Source organism: Aulonocara stuartgranti (assembly GCF_965226115.1).
Source record: "Aulonocara stuartgranti genome assembly, chromosome: 17".
Lineage (NCBI taxonomy): Eukaryota > Metazoa > Chordata > Actinopteri > Cichliformes > Cichlidae > Aulonocara > Aulonocara stuartgranti.
Genome location: NC_138953.1, coordinates 13,824,242 through 13,850,923, shown reverse-complemented (window position 1 = coordinate 13,850,923; position 26,682 = coordinate 13,824,242). Strand labels below are relative to the sequence as shown.

Genomic DNA, 26,682 nt, shown 5'->3' with positions numbered 1-26,682 from the left:
GGAAAAGAAGGGTTAGGGATCGGAAAGGAAATCAGTGGTATCGCACATCACTACATTACAGCTACCGTAGACAGGAGCCTCGGCGGAGTAATATGTACTGTGCTTCAACATAATATTACCGTATTGTGACTTTAAGTTTTGTGGATATTATACATCGTTATGCTCAGGATATGTCAGCCAATTTCCACTGGAAATGCCTTTAGTCAGCAAGGAATTTGCATTTGCACTGATACATTTTTATATAGCTTTAAATGCACATAAAAAAAAACAGCTGCTTGATTAAGTGAAAATACATTGATGGGGTTTTTTTTGCACTAATAAAGTTGTGGAGTTGTAAAGTATTTTGCCTCGCGTCAATGTAGTCAGTTATATCGTTATCGCAAATTTTCAAATATATATCATGATAAATATTTTTGGCCATATTGGCCTGCCCTAATTGTGTGTGTGTGTGTGTGTGTGTGTGTGTGTGTGTGTGTGTGTGTGTGTGTGTGTGTGTGTGTGTTTGTGTGAGAGAGAGAAATTAGGTGAATAAGGCTTGTAGAAGAAATGCACTACAAGTTGAATTCTGGAAATACAATCATTTCACCTTCTCAGTGCAGCTATACACATACACACGTTAAATTAATTAAAAGAAATGAGTGAGCATGTGTGGACTGTATGCAGGTGACAACCGGAAGTTCGAGAAGCAGATGTGTTTTAATCTTATTACATAAAAACATAAAAGTGATACTGTGTGGATGGTTCTGAATGAGCAAGATTTTAACAGATAAACCCAAGTCCGACATGTTTTGGTTATCTGAAAACTTTATTATATAGCAAAAGTAGCTCTCTTGTGCGGTTTGCTGAAAACTGTAACACTGTTTTGAGAACATTCATTAAGCTGTCAACCACTGATCAGCATGTAGCCACTGCAGCACCACTAGACTCTGCACACCCCGAAAAACAAACATCTGGAATATCAGCCTTCACAAATAATCATCTTTTCTCTCAGAGAACATTAGCACGCTTCAGTGACGAGGTCACTTAAAAGTATTCAACTCCTAAGGGAGTTAGTCCAACCGTTTTGCTAACCCCAGTAACTGTAAGGCCATCAGCCATGGCGAGCAAGGAGAGAAACAGTCTGCTCTAAGACAAAAACAGACAGGTCCGACTCTAAGTACCAGTGAACATAAAATCAATGAGGCTAACACAAAGCAAAGTGCTTCAAATCAAAGATGTGGAACAAATGAATTTACAGGTGAACATTTCATCAACATGAGTGTTAGAAAAGTTTCATTGGTTTCAAGGTGAAGTAAACAAAACAAAAGCTGTAAGGAAACAGTGTCAAAGCCGGGTCAGAGTATTCTGAGGTCTTGAGTGAACTTAATGCTGAGCTCGTTCACAGACTCTGTGGTCTTGTGTGAAACAGACTGACTCCAATTGTGGAGAGCAGCTGTCAGAGGGGTGTGAGGAAGTAGTCTGCAGGATTCTGGTAGTTGTGTGCTTGCTGGCTGTGTGTCTGTAGCTGCTGTTGCTGTTGCTGGATGATCTGCCGGACTTCTTCTTCCAGCTCCGGGGGAATGATGAGCTGATCATCGGGGTCTGGCTGGGCAGGGGCGTTGAAGTAGCCCCCCTGCTTCTTGACAGGAGCATCGGCAGCCTCCTCAATGAGGTCCTGGTTCCTGCCTTGACAGGCCACAGAGCCATTACCTCGAGCCTTCCGGCCCAGAGTTCCTGACCGAGCCTCCCCACCGAGGTAGGGAGAGGAGGGCGGGACGGGGGAGGCAGATGGGGAAGGGAAGGCCAGAGGCAAAGACTCACTCTGCAGCGTGACAGGGGGAGGGCTGTCTGTGCTTTGCTGAGACTGAGCACAGTTGTGTCGTAAGAGACAGTGGACGTCAGCTTCCACCTCCACACGGCTACCGTTGGAGAAGACACCAGCGATGGGCTCCTCGTCCTCGCTGTCAAGCCCGTTATCAGACAGTGCTCCAGAGAACTGCCTGTGGAAGCTGCTCCCCCTACAGGCGGGCCTGTGCGTGCCAGCTCGCCCCGGGAGGTTCGGGTGAGAGGTTGGGGGTTCAGCCTGCGGCAGCGGTTCCTCCGAGGACGCCGTTGATCCCACCTCGCTGCTCATCTCAGATGTGCTGAACTCGCTGCTCAACTCACTCACTGTTGCTGAGGAGGTGGGCGGCGGCTGTGGCAGCGGAATGCTGCCATCACTGCTTCCCGAATAAGGATGTAAACCGGGCTGAGTTGCCGGGCCAGGGCTGGGTGGTGGCGGTGGCGGCTCGCAGAAGCAGCAGCATTCTTCAGTGATGCTGAGCTTCACAATGACGGCACTGAGGCTATCAGAGCAGCCGTAGCTCTGAGCCAGAGTCACCAGCTTCTTTGCAGCAGCCAGAGCATCTGGTAAGTTCCTTACCGCCTCCACCGCCTCACTGGGCGACAACATGTCCCACAGTCTCCGGCTGCCCAGGAGAAAAAACTCGTCCTGCGGGGTAAGCGCCACCGTGGAAACATGGGGGTGAGGTGTCACTGATGGGCAGAGGAAGGAGTAACCCATAATCCTGGTGGAGTCTGTTACGCCGCTCACTTTGTTATCCTGCAGGGAGGAAAAGGACAAACAGAAGCATTTGTATTTCCCCCCCGGAAAAAACTCGACAATAATGACATTTATTTATGGTTTTGTAGGGTTGAAAACGGACTGCTGACTGTTTCAGTAACAAGCTGTAAAACAAAACCAATATTCTCTTGTTCCAAAGTTAATTTTTCTTTTTGTCTGTTTAGATTCAGTATTTGTGTGCTCTATATTGTTGGTCTCACCAAACTAAATGAATTGAATACAGTTTACTGTCAGTTATTTTAAAAAACATTACAAAACAGTCTGTGAATAGATTCGCCCCATCAGTAGTCCAAAAACTGGTGTGGTTTAAGACAGAGAACAGCTTAAGCCAGACAACATTTAGCTCCATTAAATGGCCAAAATCTGCCTTTTTTCTTATTTTCTATTATCCATTTATATACTATAAGCATGCAAATTCTGGCTGTTCATATTAACCATGGCTAAAGTTTCAAATATGCAAAACAACTCTATTAGAGTCCAAAAATACAAATATGGAGCTGGAAGTGAGAATCACAGGTGTCGATAAATGGACTTGTTTCAGCACTTTGTGCAGCATATGAAACGTGTCGTTACCTCAGTGATAATAGCGTTATGCTGCCGAACCCTCTGGTACTCGGCCTCGTCTTTGACAGTGTGGATGTGTGAAAGTTGCATAGCTTTGCCATCTCGGCACAAAACAGCCTGGCACCTGCCAACGTTGGCAGTTTTCAGAGTGAAGCAGCCACCATGCTCACTGGACGCTACCGGGTCATGTCTGATGTGACACAGAGCTGCTGACCCGCCCATCCTCTGGCCTGCTGTGCCCAGTTTCCTGCAGGAGATGGGCACACAACATCCTGAGTGAGGTGAGGCTGTTTTCCTTCCAAATCACACATCGTTTGGAGGTCAGTGTTTACCTTTGCATGGTGAGGAAAGTGTTGATGATGTAGTCCTCTTGCCTCTGGCCCCTCTGAAGTTCCTCTGCGAGCACATCTCCCATGGTGCACTGCAGCAGATAAGGCACCTCGACATTCCTGTCTCCATCAAAAACTCCATACAGAGCTTCATGAATGCCGCAGAAGCTGTCCAGAGCCAGAGCAGCCACACACAACCTGAGAACAGCAAGAAGGAGGCAGTTTAGAACAAGAACAATGACACAAAGCCAGAGATGGGGCATAAAAAACAAAACAAAAAAGGCTGAAGCATCAAAGAAAGACTGACTTGTTTTTCACTCCAGAGGCCTCCGTGTAGCCATGACTCCAGACTGCAGGGACTCCTTGGCTCTCACTCACACAAGGAGCTGAAGGTGAAGGATCCACCCTCAGACATCGGATATTACTACAGAGAGAGGGAGAACAGGACAGGTCAGGCAGTTGCTCTTTTATTCCCAAGCTCAGGTGGTGGTGTGTTTATGCGAGTGAGTCATACTTCAGGTGTTCCAGGCTCTTGTGGTCGAGGCTGAGTCGAGGATTTCCTGTGAGGTCGAGCTCCTGGAGTTTTGAAGGAAGGATCTCTGGCAGAGTCACCTCAGTCAACTCATTGCAGCTCAGATCAACACACTGAAGAGAAACACAGTGTCAGTCCTGACATGTGCACACGAGTCAGATTAAATTAAGTGTTTTTGTCTAATTTATCATCTTTTTCCAATTTGTTTTATAAACTGCATAAATTCAATTTTCTTTTTGCATTTCTTTTATTTTCTCTTTGTTTCTGTTCTGTAACGCTGGATAATCTATCCAGCATTAGCATTACCACAGCTACCTCCTCCTCTCAAATAATACTTCTGGCAGGTAAGCATTAATTCAGTGAGTGGCATTAGTACACTACAGCTACCTCCCTATTACTAGGTGAAAAAGAGTTAAGTTAAGATTTACCTTAATCTCAGGCAGCTGGAGGACTTCAGGGAAGGCGCTGATACAGTTGGAGTGGGCAGAGAGCGTGTGCAGGCGCTGACAGTTGAGAATGGTCGTGGGCACCGCTCTCAGCCTGTTGCCACTCAAATCCAGCTCCTCCAGCTGCTCCAGTCGAGCTAGTTTACTGCAGGACGTGGAGGTAAAAAGGAGTAATCATGACCTGCACCAAGGCTCAGATTTTATACAGGATGATGGATGTGTACCATTTACTTAGGAATAGAACACCTTGTAAAAGCAAAGGAATGTGGGAATTGGTGGTTAGAGGTGGAGTGAGTGAGGATAGTGGAGCGGAAATGATAAAGGAACCCTACAGTTAAATCTAACATGTCCAGATGTAAAGAAGCCTTTATGGTCACATTTTAAAGCTCAGTTTATATCAGGTGCAGTATTTCACCTGGCAGTGAAGGTTTGCAGCTGGTTGTAGGCGAGGTGAAGCACTCTGAGGTGGCCGTGTCCAGTCAGAAGAGAGATGCACTTGTCAGTCAAGCTGTTATTGGTCACGTAGAGCTCTTGTAGGCTGCTGAAGGCATCCTCTGATAGGCTGGCTGCAGGGAGGTTCTCCAGCTTATTGGCCGACACATTTAGGTATCGCAGGCTGGGAGGAATTTCCAACAGAGGGTACAAATTTAGTACAAGATAAATAACGGATACATGCTGATGGGAAGAAACACACAAGAAAAGAACAAAAGGAGGGAAGAAAAAGATGTGTCCACCTCTGCGCTTTGATGAACAAGTTGTGTGGGAGCTCAGTTAGATGGTTGTGTTGGAGGTCCAGGACTTCTAGCTGTGATCGCTCCAGCCTCTCATCCAGCTGACACACATCGTTCCAGCCTGCCAGCAGCTTTCTCAGGCTCCCACTGGACAGCAGCCTAAACACAAACAGCACAGCCAACTCAGTGTGTGTGCTGTACATCTGTTAGTGGGACCACCATGCTGAGCACCATCTGATTTCCCATGGAGGTTCAATGAGTTCACTTTGTATTCAATTAATCTATGCTTGAGATTCATGTAGCTGGAAACTATCATCAAGCATGAATGAACCCAAATAACTGTGATTGTGAATGCAGGATTACATCATACGAATGAAAGAAAATCTGTCTGTTCATCCGTTTTTCACCCATCTCAACAACTATTCATAAGATCTGCTTAACACTTGGCAGGTGTGTTGCTCTAGGTCTGAATAAATGAAGTGGTGATTTTAGGCCAGACTTGATGAGCAGTTCTCATATTATGGCTGAAAGCACAGTGTTGACACTGTGACTGCTGCCTACTCCACTCTGTATGTGGAGAGGCACACACACACACACACACACACACACACACACACACACACACACACACACACACACACACACACACACACACACACACACACACACACACACACACACACGTTTGTTTTGCTACCTGTGTGAAGACATTCACTGATAATAATGCCATATTTACCCATAATTGCAATCATCACAAATAAGTGCAAAATAACTAATCTAATATAATTCTAATTAGAAACTTTAAAAACATGTTTTAACCCTAACACAGGCCCCTGAAGAGGTGTAAAATTGGAGCTGACAATTTTTTTTAAAAGTTAAAACTTCCAAATTTTGAGAATTCCAATCGGCAAAAATGTAAACTGGTTCTCACAGAAAAGCTCAAGGCGCTTTATTTAAATGCATCATTTTGATATCTTTGGTTTCCTGTGATAAAGGCTCTAGCCACTCATGTGGTTTGGATGAAAAGAAAACTGCAACCCACAATCTCCTCATTCTGCACAGCCACGTTTTAAACAAAGTAACGTGCACAGACACACAGACACATGTAGTCAGTGGATCCTTTTAGCTGTCCTCCTTTCTAAACAGTAACTTTATGATTATTGTATGTGATACATTTAAGGGGCACGTTTAAATTGTAGCTAAAAATGTTAGGTGATATCCCTCATACAATTAATCAATCAATATCATACAGTTTCACGATTTGAAAAAAAGAACTGCCTGAAAGAGATGTAGTTTTGTATTTTTTCATTAGTTTTTATTTTCAGTAATAACTTTCTTCAGTTTAGTTTAATTTTTGCAAGCTTGGTTCTTAAGTCTTTTTAAATGTAATTTAATATATTTTAAGAACCTTACCACAGGCACATTGAAGATCAAGTAAGTTCCAATGATGCATTATTATCAGCTGTTACGTCCAAGCTGCTTTCCCTCACTTTGATTTTTGTCATTTCCCCACCTGTTCTTTCATGAAAAGCATAAGAATCATGTGTCTGTGCGATGCTCACCGTACAGGCAGCTCAGTGACACAGTTATGGCTGATGTCCAGCACTTCCAGTCTGCTGCTCTCCCACACCCAGTCGGGGACACATCCCAGCTTGTTCCTTTAGGAAAACAAACAGAGTCAGCACTCAGCTTACAACAAGCACATGTTCTGTTCTTCTAGATTGTAAATAGGACAGTGAAGTATTCTTAGTTTTTATACCAGGATAAATCCAGCACAGTCAGATTCTCTGGAACAGGATGCACCTCCAGCTGCTTCAGCTCTAAAATCATAACACAACTCTTTATGGCACGAACGTCTTTCTGGATTTAATATCTCTCTAGAAAAAATTAAGTGGTCGTACTGTTGTGTGCAGCATGCAGGCTCTTGAGGGCGTGGCCACAGACTCTGAGGAGGGCAAGAGTGTTTCTGTCACAGCGGAGGAGCTCCAGCTTGCAGAGAGAGCTGACATCCAGCTCGTCTAGACCTGTATCCCTCAGGTCCAGATGAACAATGTGGGCCAGCTGCTCCACATCTGCCACTGTCGCCTTCTGAAGCTGGTTCAGCCTGTTCGAGGCATACAGCACAGAGAGGAACAGAGAAGGGGGAAGTAAAGGAAGAGGGAAGAAAGGACCAGAAGAAGCAAACACTTTAACCTCTGACCCGTTTCACATTTCAGAACCTGAGAAGAAGTTGTTAGGCATTCGTAGTACGACTGACCAAAATAATTAACCGACAGGTTCCCTTCCTTCACCGTCTCCGTCTTTATTTTGTACTTCAAAAGGCTAAATTAAACCTTTGTTGCCATTTCAAAGACCACCAAACATGAAAGGGGAGTCATGCAGAACTGCAGTATTTGTCATTGGCAATTCTAAAAGTGTAAGCTACTGCGCGGACATTTTTACCTGAGATCTATGTAGCGAGCAGACAGCCACTGCAGGCCAGCCAAGTCCAGGACAGAGAGCTTGTTCCCTGCCAGACAGAGTCTCTCCATCCCTCCAAGTTTCTCTAGGACAGGGGGCACACAGCTGAAACAATTGAAGGATAAGCCGAGGTAGGTCAAGCCCTCCAGAGAGCCCAGCTCCACAGGCAGTGAACTCAGAAGGTTACCGTCCAGGAGAAGAGTCTGCAGGCTGGCCAGAGCCAAACAGAGGGAAGGGCATTTAGTCGTAATTACAGTTTTTCTCAAATGCTAAAACACATGTCACAAACGTTACCACCAGGTCCCCCAATGTCCAAACACAACACCCTTCTCTAAAGCTACATAAACACAACCACACCTTCCCACTGCAAAACTCAAACTCCCACACCAATAGAGCAGCTCGAAGCTGTCAAAACTGTAAACACTATACACAGCATTACACACTACAGCAAAACAATTGAAAACACAATGCTCAATTTGTGAGAAGGTTCTTTGTTTCATAACTGCCAATGCATATTTTAGAAACTATACAGTAACGGATCGTCGTAGATCCCTGCAGAGGATTAGGCATTTAGATTTGTGAGTTTCATATGAGTAGTATAAATCTATAGAAAATCCTGCATGTACGTACACTACTGTAACACAACTCAATGCAAAAACAGAATCTATTGCACACAACAGTAATCTTGAAAACATGAACAGGGTGTGAAGTTTTTTTATTTACGTTATTCACACCACACACACACCACAATCACTGTGCGGCATCATGTCGCTGAGCTGTTGCTCGCATCTCGTCCGTAATGATGGTGCGAGGTGGTCTTGCTCTCCCTCCTGGACCTTCTCCTCTCCCATGTTGGCCTTCTCCTCTTCCTCGTTGGTCGCTCCTCTTCCTCCTCTCATTTGAAATCCTCTTCCTCATTGGCCTGCTCCTCTTCTTCCAGGGCCAGCTCTTCTCCCTCCTCTGCATCAAATTCCTCTTCCCCTGACTCTGCCTTCATCCATTGTGTTTGTTTGGAATCTTCAGCATACTGTGCACTCTGAACTTGCTTTTACATGTGGGTACAGCATTAGCAACAAGTGTCTTCAATTTTGAGTCATTGTGTGTAGTGAATGACGCCAGGTGTGTTCCCTGTGTTCAAAGATTGGTGACTGTGGCAAGCATTTTGCATCACATGGGCTTTCATTTGAGAATATGAGCAGAGTTGTTTTGCAACATGTGTTTTAGCAAGGAAAAATGTGTTTAGATTTATGAGTACAGAGGGTTGTGTTTTGTGAATTGTGTCTTCATGTGACATGTGTTTATGGTACTGGAATATGGTGGCTACATTTAGTAAATGTGTTTAGACTACTGGTCATTTGGGTTACAGGATTGGCTTTTGTGTTTTAACATTTGAGAAAAACTGTAATACAGATACTGTGTGTAAAAAACATGTTATGCAAATATAGTGTTAAGAAAAGACTTCAGACACTAAACAGGACTCTGACATTTTTGTACTGACTTGTCTGTAAGTATAAACAAGCTTAATTTGGAACTTTTAAATATTACTTTATATTCAGTTATGGAACATAGCTGAGTATTTTACATTAAAAGTAAAATACTGTTTCCAAATAAACGCCCCGATTCCAAGTTAGACATAAAAATTGTGTTTTGCCTTTTGAAATTCCTAGAAAATTTCAAAAGGAAAAAAAAAAAAAGCCAGCATATGCGCAGAAACTCCAAGCTCCCACATCACACAGAGACACTGTTAGTGTCACTGTGTACTATGGGCACTTGGACAACACCTCTAGATTTCTACGACAGAAGTCTGGTGCACAGCCAGCTGTTCGCTCAATAGAAAGATGGATTAATCAACGCTGATGTACCGTAATGGTACTAACAACAACTCCAAACTGATGTCTCTGTCAGCAAAATGCAGGTCAGTGAGGACACATCCCATTTTAGGCTTCATTCTTATGAAACTGCAAACCTTGGATCGTCATTTACTTACTTGTGCATTGTTCCTACTTCTGCAGGCACGGAGGAGAGACGATTTCCAGACAGGTTTAGCTCCGTGAGGGAGGTGATGTCACACAGGGCCAGAGGAAACTCAGACAGAGCGTTATTTGACAGACTAAGGCTTCTCAGTTTACAAAACCTAAAGAAAAGGGGAGAGAAAGAGAGAAGTATTCAGCAAGAGTGTGTGAGAGAGGAGGGAAGGGCAAGAGGAACAGGGCCAGACAAAGAGAGACAAAGATATTCATCTCTGTGCTATAATAAGACTCTGGCCTTCTTTAAAACACAAAAAACACACACAGTGAACAACTATTACTTACATAACACCTGCCAGATTAAAAAAGTAAAATCAGCACAGAAGAAGCTAATACAAAGGTTCAAGGACACAAAGTATCAAGTTTTCAACAGAACAATGCAGCCTGTGCTTCAGGTAAGAAGCTTGTGTATATTGTTTATATTCATTGCGCTCTTCTCCTCCTAATCCAGTTCACAGAGCAATCAGAGTGAAAGGCTGATCCAGGCCCACATTCTTCTTAGTTAGACTCACCCGCCCACCACAGCAAGGATACAGTCCTTAAAACACTGCATGATATGCATATGCTTGTGCCAAAACAATGACGTGTAGAGATTGCCATCAGGCAAATTTCAGGTTTTGATGTCATGTTGCCTTGACAGGCATGGATGCAAGAAGCCAAAATAAAGGCAGACAGAAAGGAAAACGAGGCTGTTCAGATGAATGCTGCTAATCTCTGACTGTACATAATAGGTTTGTCAGTGCTGGTCACTTTACTTACCCACTTTACCATAAAACGTAACGCTGGTCACTTTACAAGACAATCTGCAGACAGTTTATGCTAGAAGTGTAAGCTATATTTGAGGATCAGGGCATTTTTACTTATCTATGCAAATTTTGTACCAAAACTTAAGAAAATAGAGATTGTACTGTCTCATACTGATGTCCTCATTAGCACAAAACTATTACTAAACACTTTTTTAGACTACACCTGCACTACTGTCAATTCTGAAAAGACGCACATGTCAAAAACAATGTGCAACCCCTGTCGTTGTCATTTTTATCCAAAGTGAAAAGTTTTCGTGCTCTACGTCGCAAATCAAAGCTTACAGAATGGTCAAATGTCTTTAAAATTGCTGCCAAGATAACAAAATGACACAAGGACCAAGTCTCAGTTGCTGAGAACACGTCTCTTTGATGCTCAGCGTAAAGTGAGAACATCTCTAAAAACTAGGAATGCTTTTATCTGCACAATAAGGTCTAAGTGATTTTCTAGAAATAATGAAAGGGCATTTCCAGATAATCAGTCAGTTTGTGGTGTTATATGGATTATTTAAACAGAGCAAGCTCAGGAGCAGCACACTACCATGGCAAAGTACAGTTGGGGAAAACAACTTTTTGATTCCCTGCTGAGAGTAAAGCATTATACAATTACCTTATTCTGAGTTTTAGTCAGTGAGTTTCTTTTTTAATTGACGTTATAAAAACAAAACCTGCTTTTCGTTTTTTATTTTTAAAAATTCAAAATAAAAACAGCCTCCAAAAAAACTATAACGGAATAAAGCAAGGGACTAAAGAGCAAGGCAAATTTTATTAGTGTTTTCCTGATGAGTTTACAGTGCGAGTTAATAGTGTTTTATCTGTTCAGCTGATATGTTAGATCTTGCATCTCACTGTGTAAACAAACTTTAAAGTTTGGTGCTTTCTCTGTGATTCATGAAAGCACCAAACCTCACTTTCCCACTTCTGCTGTACATGATAGCAGAAGCGAGAAATAAATAAGAGAAACTGATGAAAACTTCCATGATGAACCAATTGAAAAGTAATTAAGAAGTAAATGTAATTCATATTCAAGACCTGGAAAGTTTTTCCTCCGTGATACTAAACGGGTTTCAAGACCTCATAATCAAGCTTTTGTAAAAGCTTGTTTGTACACCAGGAAAACTGTGCAAGACAATTTTGCAAGACATTATACTTAATATTTTGTTATGAAGGTAGTGTGGAAAAAAGAAGCCAGAGATAAAAGAAAGTCAGAGAAAGACTGCTAAACCTCATAAAACCGTGACATCAGCAGCTGACGTCGCCTAATCTGACCTGGAAAACACAGAGAAGCCCTCTACCCGAGAGGCCAGACAGCTGACGTCAAATCTCTCATCACTGCTGCAGCTCTCTTTTAATCACTCACACACACACCCAAAAACCATCATGCTTCCACCACCCATGGATAACCATGCACGAAACCACACACACACACACACACACACACACACACACACACACACACACACACACACACACACACAGTTTACTACCAGATCCTCCCCGTGCCATATCATTAAACGCACAGGGAGAGACGTACTCTGAGAATCGGTGTGTGCAGGAGAGCTGATGTGAGAAACTGACCTGGTGAGTGCTGGAACACCTTTGTGAGGGGACATGAAGTTGTTTTTGAGGTTGAGGTGGGTAAGGTCCTGGCTGTAAAACAGCTGAGCAGGCAGCTCCTCCAGGCTGCAGCATGACAGGTCCACCGAGTTCACCCTCTGAGAGGCGATCTGAGAGAGAGAGAGAGAGACAGAGAGAGAGAGAGACAGCGAGAGAGAGACAGAGAGAGAGAGAGAGAGACAACAGCCTTGCAGTTACTTCCATCAAACTAGCCATAATCGGGATCCATTAAGTTCATTTCAGACTAATTTTTATTCTTTGACTCTATTAAACTAGTTTTACATAACATACATACACTCAAAGTCTTCAATGATCCTTATTTTCATTATAATAGGTCTTGGTGCTGCCCTTAATCCCCTGTTTTCAACACACGCTTTTAGCTCCTCTGCTTTTCAGCTAAGTTTCTTCCCATTGGCTACCCCTCATAAACAGAAAGTTTGAATAGTGAGTGGGGCTGCTGTGCTTACAACCATCTTTGTGCCTGAGATGACCATATTAGGAATATTTACTGAATATTTAATGAATATTTACTAAAGAAAAAAACAACAACAAAACAAAATGGTATGAAACTGTGTGAGTATTTAGGTTTACAGATGGTGCAAAATGCAGCTGCTCGCATTTTAACTAAAAATGGAAAATTTGAGCACCCTGTAATGAAATCCTTTCATTGGCTACCTTGTCAGGTTCGAGCAGATTATAAGGTCCTGCTGCTCACCTACAAGGCTTTAAATGGTTTGGCACCTTCATACCTCTCTGATCTTTTGCACCTTTATGTTCCATCCCGTGCTTTCCCATCCCAGGATTCTGGCCTTTTAAAAGTTCCTAGAGCCAGAAAAAAAAAGACTACTGGGGAGCGTGCTTTTTCTTTTCGTGCCCCATTTTTGTGGAACAACCTCCCTCAAGATATTAGGCAGGCATGCTCTGTGGAGGTTTTTAAAGCTAAGTTGAAGACCCACTTGTTTACCGTATCCTGCATGTCTTGATTCTATGCCATTTTGTTTTTTAAAATTTTTATTGCTTTTAACTTTTATTATATTTTGAACTTGTTATTGTGTTTTTAACTTGTACGTATCACTTTTATTTATTTATGTCTTCATTTCCAAATAGCTGTACAGCACTTTGTTTGAAAGCGCTTTATAAACAAAATTATTATTATTATTATTATTATTATTATTAGATCACATGGATTACTCGTACACACACTAAACTCATTAAATAAATTCTGATATTGTAACAGTAACAATGGTGTGACAGGAAATAATGAAAAGCAGAATCGGTCCCATTTAAAGGAAACATTCAAAAGCCTTTCAAAAACGAAAGCAAGGTGCTCGTACAACACCAAAACCGGTTTTGTGTTACTGGAATTATTTTTCCTGTTTACACAACACTCAACAAGTATGTCAACTATGAGGCTAATGCTCATATTTGTCAAATGAGTTCATAGATTCATCTTTGACTCCTCTCATTCACGTGCTTAACTGTCCTTTGAGCATGTAACTGAGACACGTGTTGCTCAAGATGGTGATCACTGTTTGGTGGTATGTAAGTGTAAATAGGTCCGTATGACCCACAGAAACACTCTGCTAACCCTAACCCTGTAACATCTCTAAACCAGATTCTGCCACTATATATTAATGAAATTGGAATTATAGAATATTTCTGGAACCAACAAGCATGAGCTGCAATGCTTAAACATAGTCTACTAGTCACATAAATCCATAGTTTCATACTGTTTTAATCCTAAATTCAAACCTTAAATTCACACAGATAATGATGTATTTTCTTTAGAAATGTGGACAGAGTACACATCCATAAGTTTGAAACGCAATATCCAGTATTATTCTTTAGCAGAAGAGATACTAACACAAAAAGGCAATTCTGCACTTGAGAAGCTTTAGATTTACACTTGCATACAAAGCACATAGCAAGTTACTGCTAGTAACCAGTACAGACAGAAGCAATGATGACAGCAAATTGTTTAAATGTTCAGATGTGCCTCTGACTACAATTGCACTTTGTACCTTTGAGGCTGTCCTCTGCCAGCGGAGGTTCTCTGTGTAGGAGTCATAGCTGATGTAGTAGGTCTGACTCTGGGGACCAGCTGAGCTGAAAGCCAGACAGTGGCTGTGTCTTCTCACTTCCTCCACCTGCATTAAAAATTACATTTATTGAGTATCTATCTTTCCAATGACATTCTCATCATTCAAATGAAATGCAGCCCTAAACCATTACAGAGCCTCCACCATGTTTTACATATGGCTGTAACTGTACCTCTCTCCTGAACTCCAATTTAAACCAAAAATCTCAAATATGGATGCGTCACTCCATACCTTGTTGCCACCGATTTCCCGTCTATATTTTTTAGGATATTTTCTCCCTGTTTCCATCATTAAAATACCTTCTTAACAGCCACTCTTCCACTGAGACTAAGGAATCACCTTACTGATGAAAAAAAATACCCTTTTACACTTGTCACACCTATGGGATTTATTTTTTTGTAGATTCAATTGAAGACATGGGAACCAATGATGTGTTTTTGCAACAAGTACTAATGCCTAAAGATGCAATATAAACTTGTTTCTTTGGCAAGTTGTCTATTATGTGTAGAAAACACTTTTTAAGCTTGAATGATTCATTAGGTCAATATTATCCAAATCTCAACAAAGGCTTGCAGTTAAGCTAGAACGAAGACCTAGGAAAGAAGATCCTGATGCAGCAGGAACAAAAAGACCTCTGGTCTAAACCGCAGAGTATTTTTGTCCCTGATAAACAGATACCCAGCCACAGTACTTGCTTGTTGTGTGTCAAAGACATGAAACGTCTCACAAAGTACCTTTCCTCCGATGAGAGGGAGGATGTGCATCTTGCCAGTGTGGGCATGCTTCACAGACGAGACAATGAGGCAGGTTCCACTCAGAGTGACCTGACGTTTTGACCAGCGGTTCACGGGCAGTGCCAGCTTCCCTTTCCGCACGTTAAACACCCCGGACAGCTGCACGCGCTCAGAACCTCCCACACTACGAGGTTTACCTGCGGAGGGAAAGAATACAGTATGACAGAAACAGACTTTTCATAACAGCATTATAGAGGTTACTGTATTTTTTGTTGTTGTTTGCTCTATGGGATTTTGTGAATCAACTCTCTCTCAATGGTCTTCTCTTTCACAAAGTGAGAGCTGCGTGGTTATGTAAGAGAACTGTAGCTCAATAGCCTGTGGGCTGGCAGAGAGCAGTCACTCAGTCATCATTTGTTACATTAACCCTTTGCTGACACAAATTAGCTTCAGTAATGAATTGGAGCTGACTTTTGCCAGTATAAGCCAGAATACATTCTAGGTCTTTTAAAGCACTGACTACATTGTCCAGGGTTTTTAAATTCTTGGAAACTCAAAGTTACTTTATATGCTCTTACCAGTGAATAAGAAAAAGGGAGACACATGAAGAGTCTGAGCCACTGAGAGGCCTGAAATCAGATTACCTTGTTATGTAACGTCCTACAATGCCAGCACCTACATCCTCCCTACTGCCTCCTCCAGTGACTTACACACAACATCACCTAGGTTTCACCGGCCCTAGCTGACTCATCAGTAATGCTTCAGTGAACCTCAGTGCTTTAATGGTACTGAATGAAATCTGTAAAGTGCAAAGGATTTAAATCTGTCAGATATAGAGTCTTAAACTGAATCTTTTATTTTTTTGTTAAACCTATTTTAGACTCTTAATTCATTTGGGCTACTTTTTCCAATTCAGCTTCACGCACATCATGATTTATTGTGTTCTAACATATCATAGAATCGCTGTATCATCATGTAAAATGTATCTTATGAATTACTCACTGACTCCTGCCCTTGCTGGAGATTATATTCTTTATCAAATCATTTGAAAATCATTTACATCTTTAGACCTCAATATTCATATTGGATTTTTAAATCACCAAACACTGGCATCAATTTTAAAAATCCTATATCAGTGCAATATCTTCCAATTGTATGCTTTCCATGATCAGCACTAACACTGAGGTTTGTATCTATTACAGCAGGGTTAGGCAACCTTTCTGATGGCAAGTGCCATTTAAAATTTCCTCAGAAGTCAGTGTGCCATATGATTGCATTAGCAATAAATTTAATAACGCGCTATATGAACAGTTACACACTATATAGAACCACTTTATAGAATTATATTTGTTCGCAGATGTTGGCAGCTATCAGTGAATAGTTATCAGCTATTTTGAAACAAAAAAGACACCTTTTACCCATAACAAGAACTCCATAACAGCAAATGAACTGTACAACAGAAAATACAAATGCTATTTATGGTCTCCTCATAACAATGATAAGAAAAATAAACTAAGCCAATATGACATGTCTGTTAATACAGAGACACACATGTTATGTGATCTCTGGTCTCCCACTCAGAGACACAGGTCTCCAAGTGTCCAGCATCCAGACGGCTACCTGAGGACACTCATGTGAGAGAAAATCTGCTCACAGATATGTAGAGCCAAATACCGTCAATAACGCCTCTGCAATGTTCTGAAGAAGGTCAAACTTGTCAGGTAGTGATGTTCAGCAGGTGAAAATGCAAGCTCCATGAACACGCACAGCTGTGGATTCCAGCTGCTTCGATGTCGCATTAACTGGCATTAACTCAGCCAGTTAATGCGAGACAAATCCAGCTGCTCATTAAAGATTTCTGGTTTGTTCAGAAAATCAAACATTGGTCCACACACCTGAAAGTCCCAAAAATGCATTGTGTCTCGAGTTTACAGATGTATCCGTGTCTTTCCGTGGTGCTGATGCTGTGCTGAGCAGAAAGCTCCTGAAGCTTTTGAAGTGTTGGAATGTGGAAAGCTAACAACGTCCCTCTCACCAGTAGGCTAAGTTATTTTTAGCCAATTACAAGTTGAATCTGGTAGTTTGGGTTGTTAGCTAATACCGTCATTAAGAAGAGGCACAACTAATGTGTCTATGCGAGCTGATTTGCGATGTGCACCGCTGGCGCGGCCATTTATTTTTTGATGCACCTTCTCAGATTAATTCACTGCGTGTTGTGCCCAGGGCTGGACTGGGACAAAAACCCCCCAAAAAAAACAGCCCGGCTTGACTAAAGACTGGCCCACCAGGTATTAAAGCCATAAAGCCTTTGAATGAAAACAAATGCTGTTGTGACAGTGATGTACAATCTTGTTGGTATATGTATGATTTCTATACATTTTACGTCAGATAAAAACTTTGGTTGTAAGCTTCAGATAATTATTTATCAGACATTTTAAATGAGAATAAGAAAGTATTTCTTTGTGCCCCCCTTTCCCTGTTAATGCCCAACCTTGTCCCCTGGCAAAACTTTGCTAGACCCGCCCCTGCACAGTTACCAGCTGTCAGCTACTTAGAAAAGGATCCTGGTGTTATTTGTCTCTCAGAAACAGTTCATAGCTTCCGTTCAACTCATTCATGTCACCTAAAAGGTAAACCTGTTTCTCCATCACCTGTTCTGCTCTGATGATCCAGTAAGGACATCTCCTGGTTTCATCTTCATGTTTCCCTCTCACCAGATATACAAACCGATATCATGACCAGCAGCTTTACAGCTGTGGCTCCAGCAAAAATCAGCTGATACTAGAAATTAATATTAAATAAATTCTAACAACAGCTGATCAAGCTTAAACGTGCTGCTGTTTAGCGCGACATCCGGCAGTTTCTTCTTTCTGGCGCAAAGTGGGCGATAAACAAACAGGAGAGAAAAGCCGATCAGCTGATCATTGATCAGTTTCATGATTAAAGTAGCAACAGCAGAGAGAGGGGGAGAGAATGAGAGAAGAAGAGGCAGCTGTGCAGCGTAACGACAGAATAAATCCACCTTTGTGTCTTTTTCCATCCTAGACAAACCCTTCTCAGATCATCACGAAACACGTAATAATTTCTCTGAATGCGGGACGATTCCGTCTTTTTACGGGACGGTTGGCAACTCTACTAACTAACCTTCTGAATAAAATAAAGTTCACTATCAGTAACATCATAGCACCGACCCAGCTGTATAGAAACTCTGTCGTGCTAGCTAGTACGCAGTATGAGTTATTGTAACTGACTGTAAAAAGTCAGCACAACAAAAATAAACTCCACCTAAACTTGGTTTATATCTGACCCAGATAGGCTGCAGGTCATAACTTCTTACCTGAAGTTCAGTTCACCTGACACTCGGACCGGCGGCTGCCTCGGGTCTCTCCTCCTCCTGCCTCCCCTCTCCTTCATCCACCTGCTGGCCTCCACCACTTACTAATGTTACTGAATCTGTGGAAGCTCCGCGATAGCCACCACCAAACAACTGAGTTATTTTTACACACCAATCCACCACGTTTCATTGTTTATACCGTTACCAAAAAAAAAATTAAATAAAATCATCGGCCCACCGAGCAAATGCCCGGTATGCCCGATGGCCAGTCCAGCTATGGTCGTGCCATCAGTTAACCCTTCGTGTGCCAACTGTGGCACGCGTGCCTAGGGTTGCCGACCCCCTACAGTATACCAAAAAAAGGGGAGGAAAATCAGCACACCTGGAAAGCTAAAACCAGAATCTCACAAAAAGAGAAATAACAACAACAACAACCCTGAAAAAGTTGTCCAGAACTTCACCGTCACTGTATCATCTGCAATTTAAACTGATGGAGCAATCAGTTTTTTCAAATCAAATTTTATCATCCATCATCAGTTGGTTACCAAACTCTATACTTTTTAACGGTACCAACTGAATTACGTCTCTACCCTAATTAGCAGCAAAATTTTAGTACCAGTACCATCTGATGGAGAATGACACCATGATGTCACTTCTGAAGTGTGGCGAAATCAAACAAAAACACAGTGCAATAATGGCAAGCTGAACGCCACCTCAGGTGTTATTACACTTTTCAAAACCTGACGCAGACATTTGTAGTGCAAAATGCAAAGCTGGCCATGGCAACACACCTAATCTGAGGAAACTCAATTCATTTGCCATCTGCAAAACATTATATATTAATATTATAACATATGTTCTTATTATATATTGTAAAATACGTTATGCTTTCAATGGAAAAAGATTATATACTTAATTTGCTGCTTTACACACCAAACATTTCAGTTTTCTGCTAAATATCAGATGAAACAGGAGCAAATCCCAGAGAAGGTGGAGGCAGCATGTCTTGAATATTTAAAAAAAATAAAAAAAAAAAAAAAAATTTTTAAAATAGCTAATATTTTAACATATCATTCAACATTACTTGTGTTTGAAATCATTTAGGAGACTGACATATAATTAAGATCTACTAACATGTCCTTTTCCCCTTTTCTAAATTCTGCGCATTTCCTCATTACAAACAGAAACAGTGAGGTCTGACTCTGCAGACACCAATGGTGCACTGAAATGTAGATAAGCTAGAACCTAATAAAGGAGAAGAGTTTCTCTGAAAGTGAAACAGAATGTTGAAAAGAAGACAGCCAAGAGTTACTATAGTTTATTTCATTAGCCTGCAGCTTTAGAAGAAAAAGATCTGTGTGAACGGTTGGGTTTAAACTAACAAACCTTATGATTGGTTGGTAAAATTGTTGTCATTATTGGTAGATTGATCAGTATCTAGTCCAAAAAATAATATATAATTAACATAAACATGAACACAATGAACAGAGCCCAGTTTACACTAAACAACATTGAGGAATGTGCATTGTGTGTGTCCACCCTTTCCTAGGCGGAGGAGGTAAGATGTTGGTTGTTAATACACACACACATACATGCCCTTTCCGTCCGTCTAGTTCTCTGAATGGGGAACATCCTGTCTCTCATGAAGCAGGCAACAGCCACACCCTACTGATGCTAGACCTCAACTTTTTCTTGCTTGTGTCCAAAAAAAAAAAAGCATCTGACATCCTGAGCCACCTCTCGTGTCAAGTTGCTGAATTTTAGCCAAATCTGGATAAGAGTTGTAGTTTCAAGTTGGAAATGCCACTCAGACATTCAGACTCAAAAAAAAGGCTGTAAAGTCTGGGAGAGTAAAGCTGCGACCTCTGGATGCTGCAGTTTGAGGCTGAAGAGGAGCCTGCAGCTGCAACTGTCTCAGAGGTAGCCGAAACACTGAGGAGGTGAAATTTGAGTTCCACTAAGGTCACTTTTCTCTTAGCGTAAGCACAACGTGTCAATGTGCATTTGGCTGCTGGGATTTCAGATGAGTCAAACTTCTTTGGCTCAGCTCGGGACATCAGAATTAACCAACTCGTGCTGTGCAAACACATACGGGACAACAAAACAAAACAAAACAAAACAAAAAAAAAAACGTAGAGCAAAAATGTCCTCTCCTGAATTAATAGAAGGGCCCTCACTGTCAGCTGCACAACTCTATTTAGTGTTATGTTACTACTGTGAGACATAAAAGGAGAATGACGGGCAGGGGAATCTGTCCAGCTGCATTTTCAGAGTGCAGAGAAACCAGTTTTGTAGCATGTCACGAGTGTGTCTATGAGGGTTGCAATGGTATGTGTAATGGTCTATTTAATTATTTATTCTTTTTTGGGAGGGGGGGGCTAAAATATAAGGAATTTTAGCACATATCAAAGTCCAATCATTTCCTCCCGACTCTTATTTTGCAGCCTTTGCTGATGAGGTCAAAAATGAGGTCAAAAAACAATATCCAGCAATGCTAATCCCATAAGAGTCCCTGTTTTTCCATCCTCTTACCATGACAGTGGACAAAACAGGATCTTTTATCAATAACAACAACAACAACAACAACAACAAGAGGAAGAGGGAAGAAGACAAACTGATTCTATAATGCATCAGGATTTGGTCTTTGCTGACAGAGTACACCTGTTACCTCCAGATGTGTCTCCCTGCCTTACCCAGTTTACACGCACAACACAGCTTATTGTGCTGCTGGGACAATTGAATCCACTTGTTTAACGGTCTGAATGACCAAACATAATGACAGCACTCATGGTATGGTGAGAACAGAAGAACAATGACTGTGTAGAGACAAGCCAAGCACAACTAAAGTGGCTTGCATTAGTTTGTGGTGCTCTTACATCTAACACTGCAGGATGTTTTAATAAGAATTGGGACAACTGTTGTCTTTACTGAGAGAAGATGCCTTTCCTTCTCACTAAAAATAAAGTGCTCACCAAAGTAGAAGCGGATCAGGCAGCCAATTTCAGGATTCATGCCCTCCTCCTGCACTCGCCATGGATCTTCAAACCCCAGATTAGTGAGGTACTCATTTAAGATCTGCAGAGGTCTTTCATCATCCCCAAGCCGCCTCACAGCTCCACCGTGCAGCTGGATGTAGAGGGCCGGCATTGGGCTTATATTGATGGGCTCAAGCCATCCTCTGCTCCCCCCAGGGACCTCTTGTTCAGGCTGGACAGAAGCTTGGCTGGTCAGAGGGCGAGCCTGTGAGCTGCTGGAGCATTTAGAAGGAGGTTTGATTAATATGTGTGTATCTGTGTGGTCACCAGCCCCAGCTTCAGTGTCAACACTTGGTCTTGCGGATTGGTTTGAAGTCTTGGGGATGTCTGAGAGAGAGATAGCTGAATGTGAGGGAGAAGAGATGAGGTCTGTTTCATCAGAGGAGCTCTCAAATGGGTCAGGTCCCTCTGGAGCGCTGTCACAGTTTGGGCTCAGCACAGAAGAGTCGGTGCCCAAACCCAACCCATCGCTGAGTGAGTCCCCGTGCTCCATGCTTCTTGGTCCCCCTGCACTGAAGTCCTCACAGGTGCTGCTCTCTATGTCAGAGCCTGAGTAGACTCCATAACAGTCTCCAGTACTCAAATCCACGCCAATGTCATTCAGGTAGACCTCAGATGAAGAATTACTAGCAGTTTTGTCATCAAGTAGCAAGTTAGAAGGCAGTTCCACATTTTTTGTGAGTTCATTCTCCTCACTTTGGAGATTTTTAATATCCACACTGTCACTGAGACTTTTCATGTCATCAGCATGGCCATTAGTATCTTTACAAAGATCGTTGAGGTCACTTAAAGCAGTAGGTTTGCAGTTAATTCTCAACACAGCCCCAGCTTTACTTCCTTCGAGCTTACAGGCTACCTCTTTAGAAGTAGTGTCCACTGTACACAGCACTGGTCGCGGGTAGGAGGGCGTGAGCCAGTCGTGGACGTGAATGCAACCCCGCCGGAGGTCCGATCTCACCCATGTTTTATCAGAGGCCTGAAGCTGCTTCGACTGCTTCTGTCGGAGGAAGGTTTTTCGATCAAGACTGAGGGTACTCAGCGGCGAGGATGAGGGAGCTGGGCTGGCCGCCTCCGCAGAGGACGCTCCGGTCGAACCGGTGGTCGGCGGAGCCCCCAGAGACAGATTCCTCTTGTGCCTGTGCCGCCTCCTGCTCAGCATAGAGTTTACCGAGGTGGAACTGTTCACCGATGTCAGACTGTAAATGTTGGCCGTTTTCACAACGGACATGGTTGCGTTTTTGGCCGCTCCACCGATAGCGTTGGCAACTTGGCTTTGATAAATCCCGTTCCTTATCGCAATCTGGAGAAGGGAGGTGGCCGCAAGCCCCTTCCCGAAGAGTTTCGCTTCTGCGCCTCCTCCGTCATCCTCCCCGATAGATGGTCTCTTTCCAGAGTGCTGCGGCGATAATCCGCTTGGCTTCACGGAGTTACTGTCACTGCTAGAATCAAGTGTTCCCTGCAGTGTCGAAGAAGACGAAATCGCTCCACACTCGTTTCCCTTCACACTTTCCATTCTGTTAGCTTGCAACAGCAGCGTAGAGTAGTTAGCAGCAGCCCGCAGGTAAACGCTAGCAGTTAGCTTAGAGCCGCTAGCTCGCCCTAGTCACTGCTGGCTGGTAAACGTAAACGGCTCAACATTAGCTTAGCATACTAATGTACAGCGCAATTGCTCTAAAGAATTAGTACGCTACATCTTCCCATGACATCGGACGCCCGTTAGCTCTCTAACGGGAGCTTACCGGCTGGTGGAGATGAGAAAACGCATTTCTAGCTGGTCGCCATGGAAGCTGGCGCGACCACCACTGTACAGACTGCTCACGAATGGTCAGAGGCACACCGTGGACAGGGCGGGGTCTCATCGGATATGAATTATGACACATTCGCTTGCTACCAGAATGCTCGGAATTTTCCCAGTGAACGTACGAAAAGCTTCACGATCAGTCAACGTAGTTAAAATAACGGGGAAAATCCTATTTTCTCCAACGCTGGCTTTTAAGGAACAAAAAAGCCTGACAGTTAAAGCTCTACACCACACCCTAAACCTTTAATCCCGAAATTACGAAATATTTACTTGGCTTTATGTAGTTTTTTTTTTTAGTCTAATACAATATGGAAATGAAATTATTTTTAGAAGTAAATATTTGTAAATCTATTATATGTTTGAGGCTTTGTACAAAACAAGCTAGGGATTAAAGGATCTGACAATATTTTGAAGACTATCCAAAAGAATACAATCAGCAGACGGACAAAGAGGGGAATTGATTGCCAGTTGCAGTTCTTATATGATTTGCAGAAATGTTTTCATCTAATTCACTTTACGATCCGCTTCGTAGGAGCCAGTGAAGGAAACATAAACTGTAGCTACATTAGTTGATTTTGTGTTAACACACCCGGCGTGTTAATTTTCAACAGTAAAAGTATCTTTTTACTGGTATTAATGATCTTTAATTCTTCAACACACATTTATAATTGTTCTGTCGATGATATTTGTGTTAAATGCCGTACGGGTCTTATTAATCAATAACCCGTCATCTGGCGCCATCTAGTGGAAAATGGACATTATTATTGAGATATTGCCGACACTATGTTATAGTCGTTGTACTGTTTTTTTCATTATACATATTGTCCTCCTAACCCCGATTTACCATAACGATCAGTGATCAGTCTCTGGTAAAGCACTATGAAATGCATTTAATCTGTATGAAACTGCCTATAGAAATAAATTTGTTAGTGTCCAATAGCACCAAAAATATGTGTTTAAAATGCTATTGCAGTAAAATGTAAGCATCCACTGAAGTAGCCACATCAGTGCTAAAACATTGTGCTATTTATCTAGTGGTGGGTCTTGCATACATTAGATTTAACATTGCAACTGTTCAACTGCATGCAAAACAGTCATTTTTCACCAACTATTGAGTTTTACAAGTCAAATCAACCTAACTCAGTTTATTTGTATAACCCATTATCACACATGAAGGCTCAAAGGGCTTGGCAGACATAAACCATACAAGCAACAATTTAAGAAGTGACGTTACAAGGTAAATCATATCTTAGAGGACTCTGTTTCTCCACTCTCTAGTTTAAAAAAATGTGAATAGTTAACATTGAAATGTTGGGAGATTATGCAGTAGATTTGAATAGAGTTACCCTGGAGTGGAGATAACTTAGAACAAACATTTTTGTCAGCTCCCATGTGTGTTGCTGGCTGTTTTTTTAAGAGTACTGTGATTGGATTGTTCCAGCTGTCTTTTTCACAAACAGGGGTGGACACACAGTGAAGTCACACTGCAGTCCAACAGAGGGCAAAGTGCAAGCAGTGCTGTAACAGTGCAGTTTATCACGCTCTCTCTTGCTCTCCGTTCCTCCCTCCTCCCACCTCCTGTGAAGTCTCTCTCTCACACGCACACACACACACATGTACACAGACTTTCACTCATCAGGCTGTACATTTGACTTCTTGTTTGCAGCACCAGAGGCCGAGGTAAGCCTGTTCCTGTTCTCTCTTAACACGTTACAGTAAGTGTGCGGCAGTGTTAGCCAACATCCTGCTTTCCCGCTTGAAAGCTTTCCTTGAAATCCAGTAGCCTCTGATGCTGGTCCAAATCTCTTTAGTGGTAGCATGTGATGGATGGTAAATTCAAAACGGGGGGCTAGGATTACCACTCCCACGCAGATGCAAAGATTAACCCACTGACACATTAAGACACTGAATCCCAGGAGACGTGTTTCCACTGGGCTTTAGTCCGTCTTAAGTCATTTAATCTTATATTAAGTCTTAAAATCTTGCCTACATTGCCAGTGGGGCTGTGATAATTCCACTCATTTCCATTGCTAACAACTTGCTTTGAGAATTCCTTTGAGTGAAGTGACATGATTTTGATACAAATGTTGCTGCAGGATTCAATTCAGTGTATCTCTGGGTTGGGGTGGGAGAATGTGTAAGAAAATAAAAAAATCTTTGTGGGGATCAGTTGGACTAAATGGAGATTAGCTTAAAGCTCAGGACAAAGGAGACTTTAACGGAGAGCACAGAATTGGACAATAGATCCTGACCACCACAACCATGGTGGGACATCGCTGTCAATTTCACTTGTGTTATTTTGTGAAAACACTTTCAATTTCAAACAGCCCGTTTGGCTGAGTTAACAAATCAAACCCTGGCTCTGCTCCTTCTGCATTTAAGAGGGAAGTCTTTCGCTTGTGAGGAGAAAAATAGAGAAATAAAGATGGCTAATCCATTTTGAAATGCCTTCCTTTAAAAAGGGGAAAGAGAGGCTGTAATTGGATGTGACCAGTTTGGGCTCCCTATGGCAACATGTGTATATGCATGTGTGCGGTTAAGTCGCACACTTCCGTTTGTTTTGCTTCCACAGGCGGAGCGTGGACAAATTTAGATTGCAGCAGTCTTAAAACGTTGGAAAAACAGCCCAGAAATACATCATTGGAGAGCAGTCAGTCATTAAGAGTGTTTACCCAACCCTGTCAGAAAGGGCTCACTCGAAAACAGCAGTGCAACAAGTCCAGTTCACAGACAGTTAAGATTTAAACCACCATGCTGTATATGTATGCGTGCATTCTGAGGCCAACGGGTCCCTGAGCACAGATGTGTAAAAGCCCCCCCTCCACCCCTGCCCCGCAGTCTTTTTGGTGTGTGTAGTAGTTTGCAGTAGTTTAATGATTCTTGGTTACCTTTATGGCTGAGTAGGTTTTTTTTTTTTTTTTTTATCTATTTATAGTAATTTTGTAACTCTATCTGATTTGTATCTCATTTTAAGCATTAGCTATCTCTTTTTAGTCCTTTTTTTGTCTTTGTGTTGTTCTTAGTCTGTCTTTATGTTTTTGCGTCCTCTCCCCTTAGTTTTTGGTACTCCGGCTTCCACCCGCAGTAGAAACACATGGAGTTAGTGTGGTTACATTAATTGGTGACTCTAAATTTCCCACAGGTGTGAATGAAAGAAGAAAAAAAGTCGTCTGTCTCTAGGTGTTGGCCCAGTAACAGGCTAGTGGTCTGTCCAGGGTGTACCCCACCTGTTGGCCTGTGGTACCTGAGATAGGCTGTAGCAGCCTATTGCTTCTCTTAAGTGGTTTTGTGTCTCTTTGGAGTCATTTCGCATCAATGTCAGCTCATTTTGCATCTCTTTGCAATTTGTTCATGTCTGTTTGCACTTATTTTGCATCTCTCTGCTGCCATTTAGTCTTTAGAGGCTACAGTAAAGCTGTCAGCTATCCTAGCATATTCATTTCTTTCATTGTTGAAGAACTCTAGATTCTCAGGTTCAGTCTTGAGCAGCTTGAGGTTTACAAATCCTGGTCCTTTGCCAGTCTTTTTTGCTTACTACACTCAAAATTGGAGACAACATAATAACAAA

General features: G+C 42.3%; 2 protein-coding genes across 3 annotated transcripts in view; one reads left to right on the top strand and one right to left on the bottom strand.

Annotated features, from left to right (window-relative positions):
- Nucleotides 1–786: 786 nt before the first annotated feature.
- On the bottom strand, nt 787–23,322 carry LOC309691865 (PH domain leucine-rich repeat-containing protein phosphatase 1-like). Its single transcript, XM_082509878.1, has 17 exons — nt 21,251–23,322; nt 14,945–15,141; nt 14,133–14,258; nt 12,073–12,221; nt 9,652–9,798; nt 7,647–7,874; nt 7,106–7,308; nt 6,964–7,024; nt 6,767–6,862; nt 5,208–5,363; nt 4,889–5,089; nt 4,456–4,618; nt 4,010–4,140; nt 3,803–3,919; nt 3,499–3,693; nt 3,176–3,413; nt 787–2,581 (listed from the first exon to the last, which is right to left on the bottom strand). The coding sequence occupies exons 1-17, from the start codon at nt 22,824–22,826 to the stop codon at nt 1,436–1,438; spliced, it is 5,130 nt and encodes a 1,709-aa protein (XP_082366004.1). The 5' UTR covers nt 22,827–23,322; the 3' UTR covers nt 787–1,435.
- A 1,110-nt stretch (nt 23,323–24,432) lies between these two features.
- Nucleotides 24,433–26,682, top strand: part of LOC309691867 (tensin-3-like) — a 58,821-nt gene continuing 56,571 nt past the window's right edge. For both annotated transcript variants that reach the window (XM_082509881.1, XM_082509880.1), the window contains exon 1: nt 24,433–24,794. The gene's annotated coding sequence lies outside the window, so the exon portion shown is untranslated. The remainder of the gene's footprint in view (nt 24,795–26,682) is intronic.

Bases quoted from the DNA above. Each gene is read 5' to 3' on its own strand.
- LOC309691865 (XM_082509878.1), bottom strand. From the start codon at position 22,826: ATGGAAAGTGTGAAGGGAAACGAGTGTGGAGCGATTTCGTCTTCTTCG. The intron at 7,025-7,105 runs GTACGACCACTT...TTATGATTTTAG, and splicing joins CCTGCATGCTGCACACAACA to AGCTGAAGCAGCTGGAGGTG. The intron at 3,920-4,009 runs GTATGACTCACT...CTCTCTCTGTAG, and splicing joins AAGAGCCTGGAACACCTGAA to TAATATCCGATGTCTGAGGG.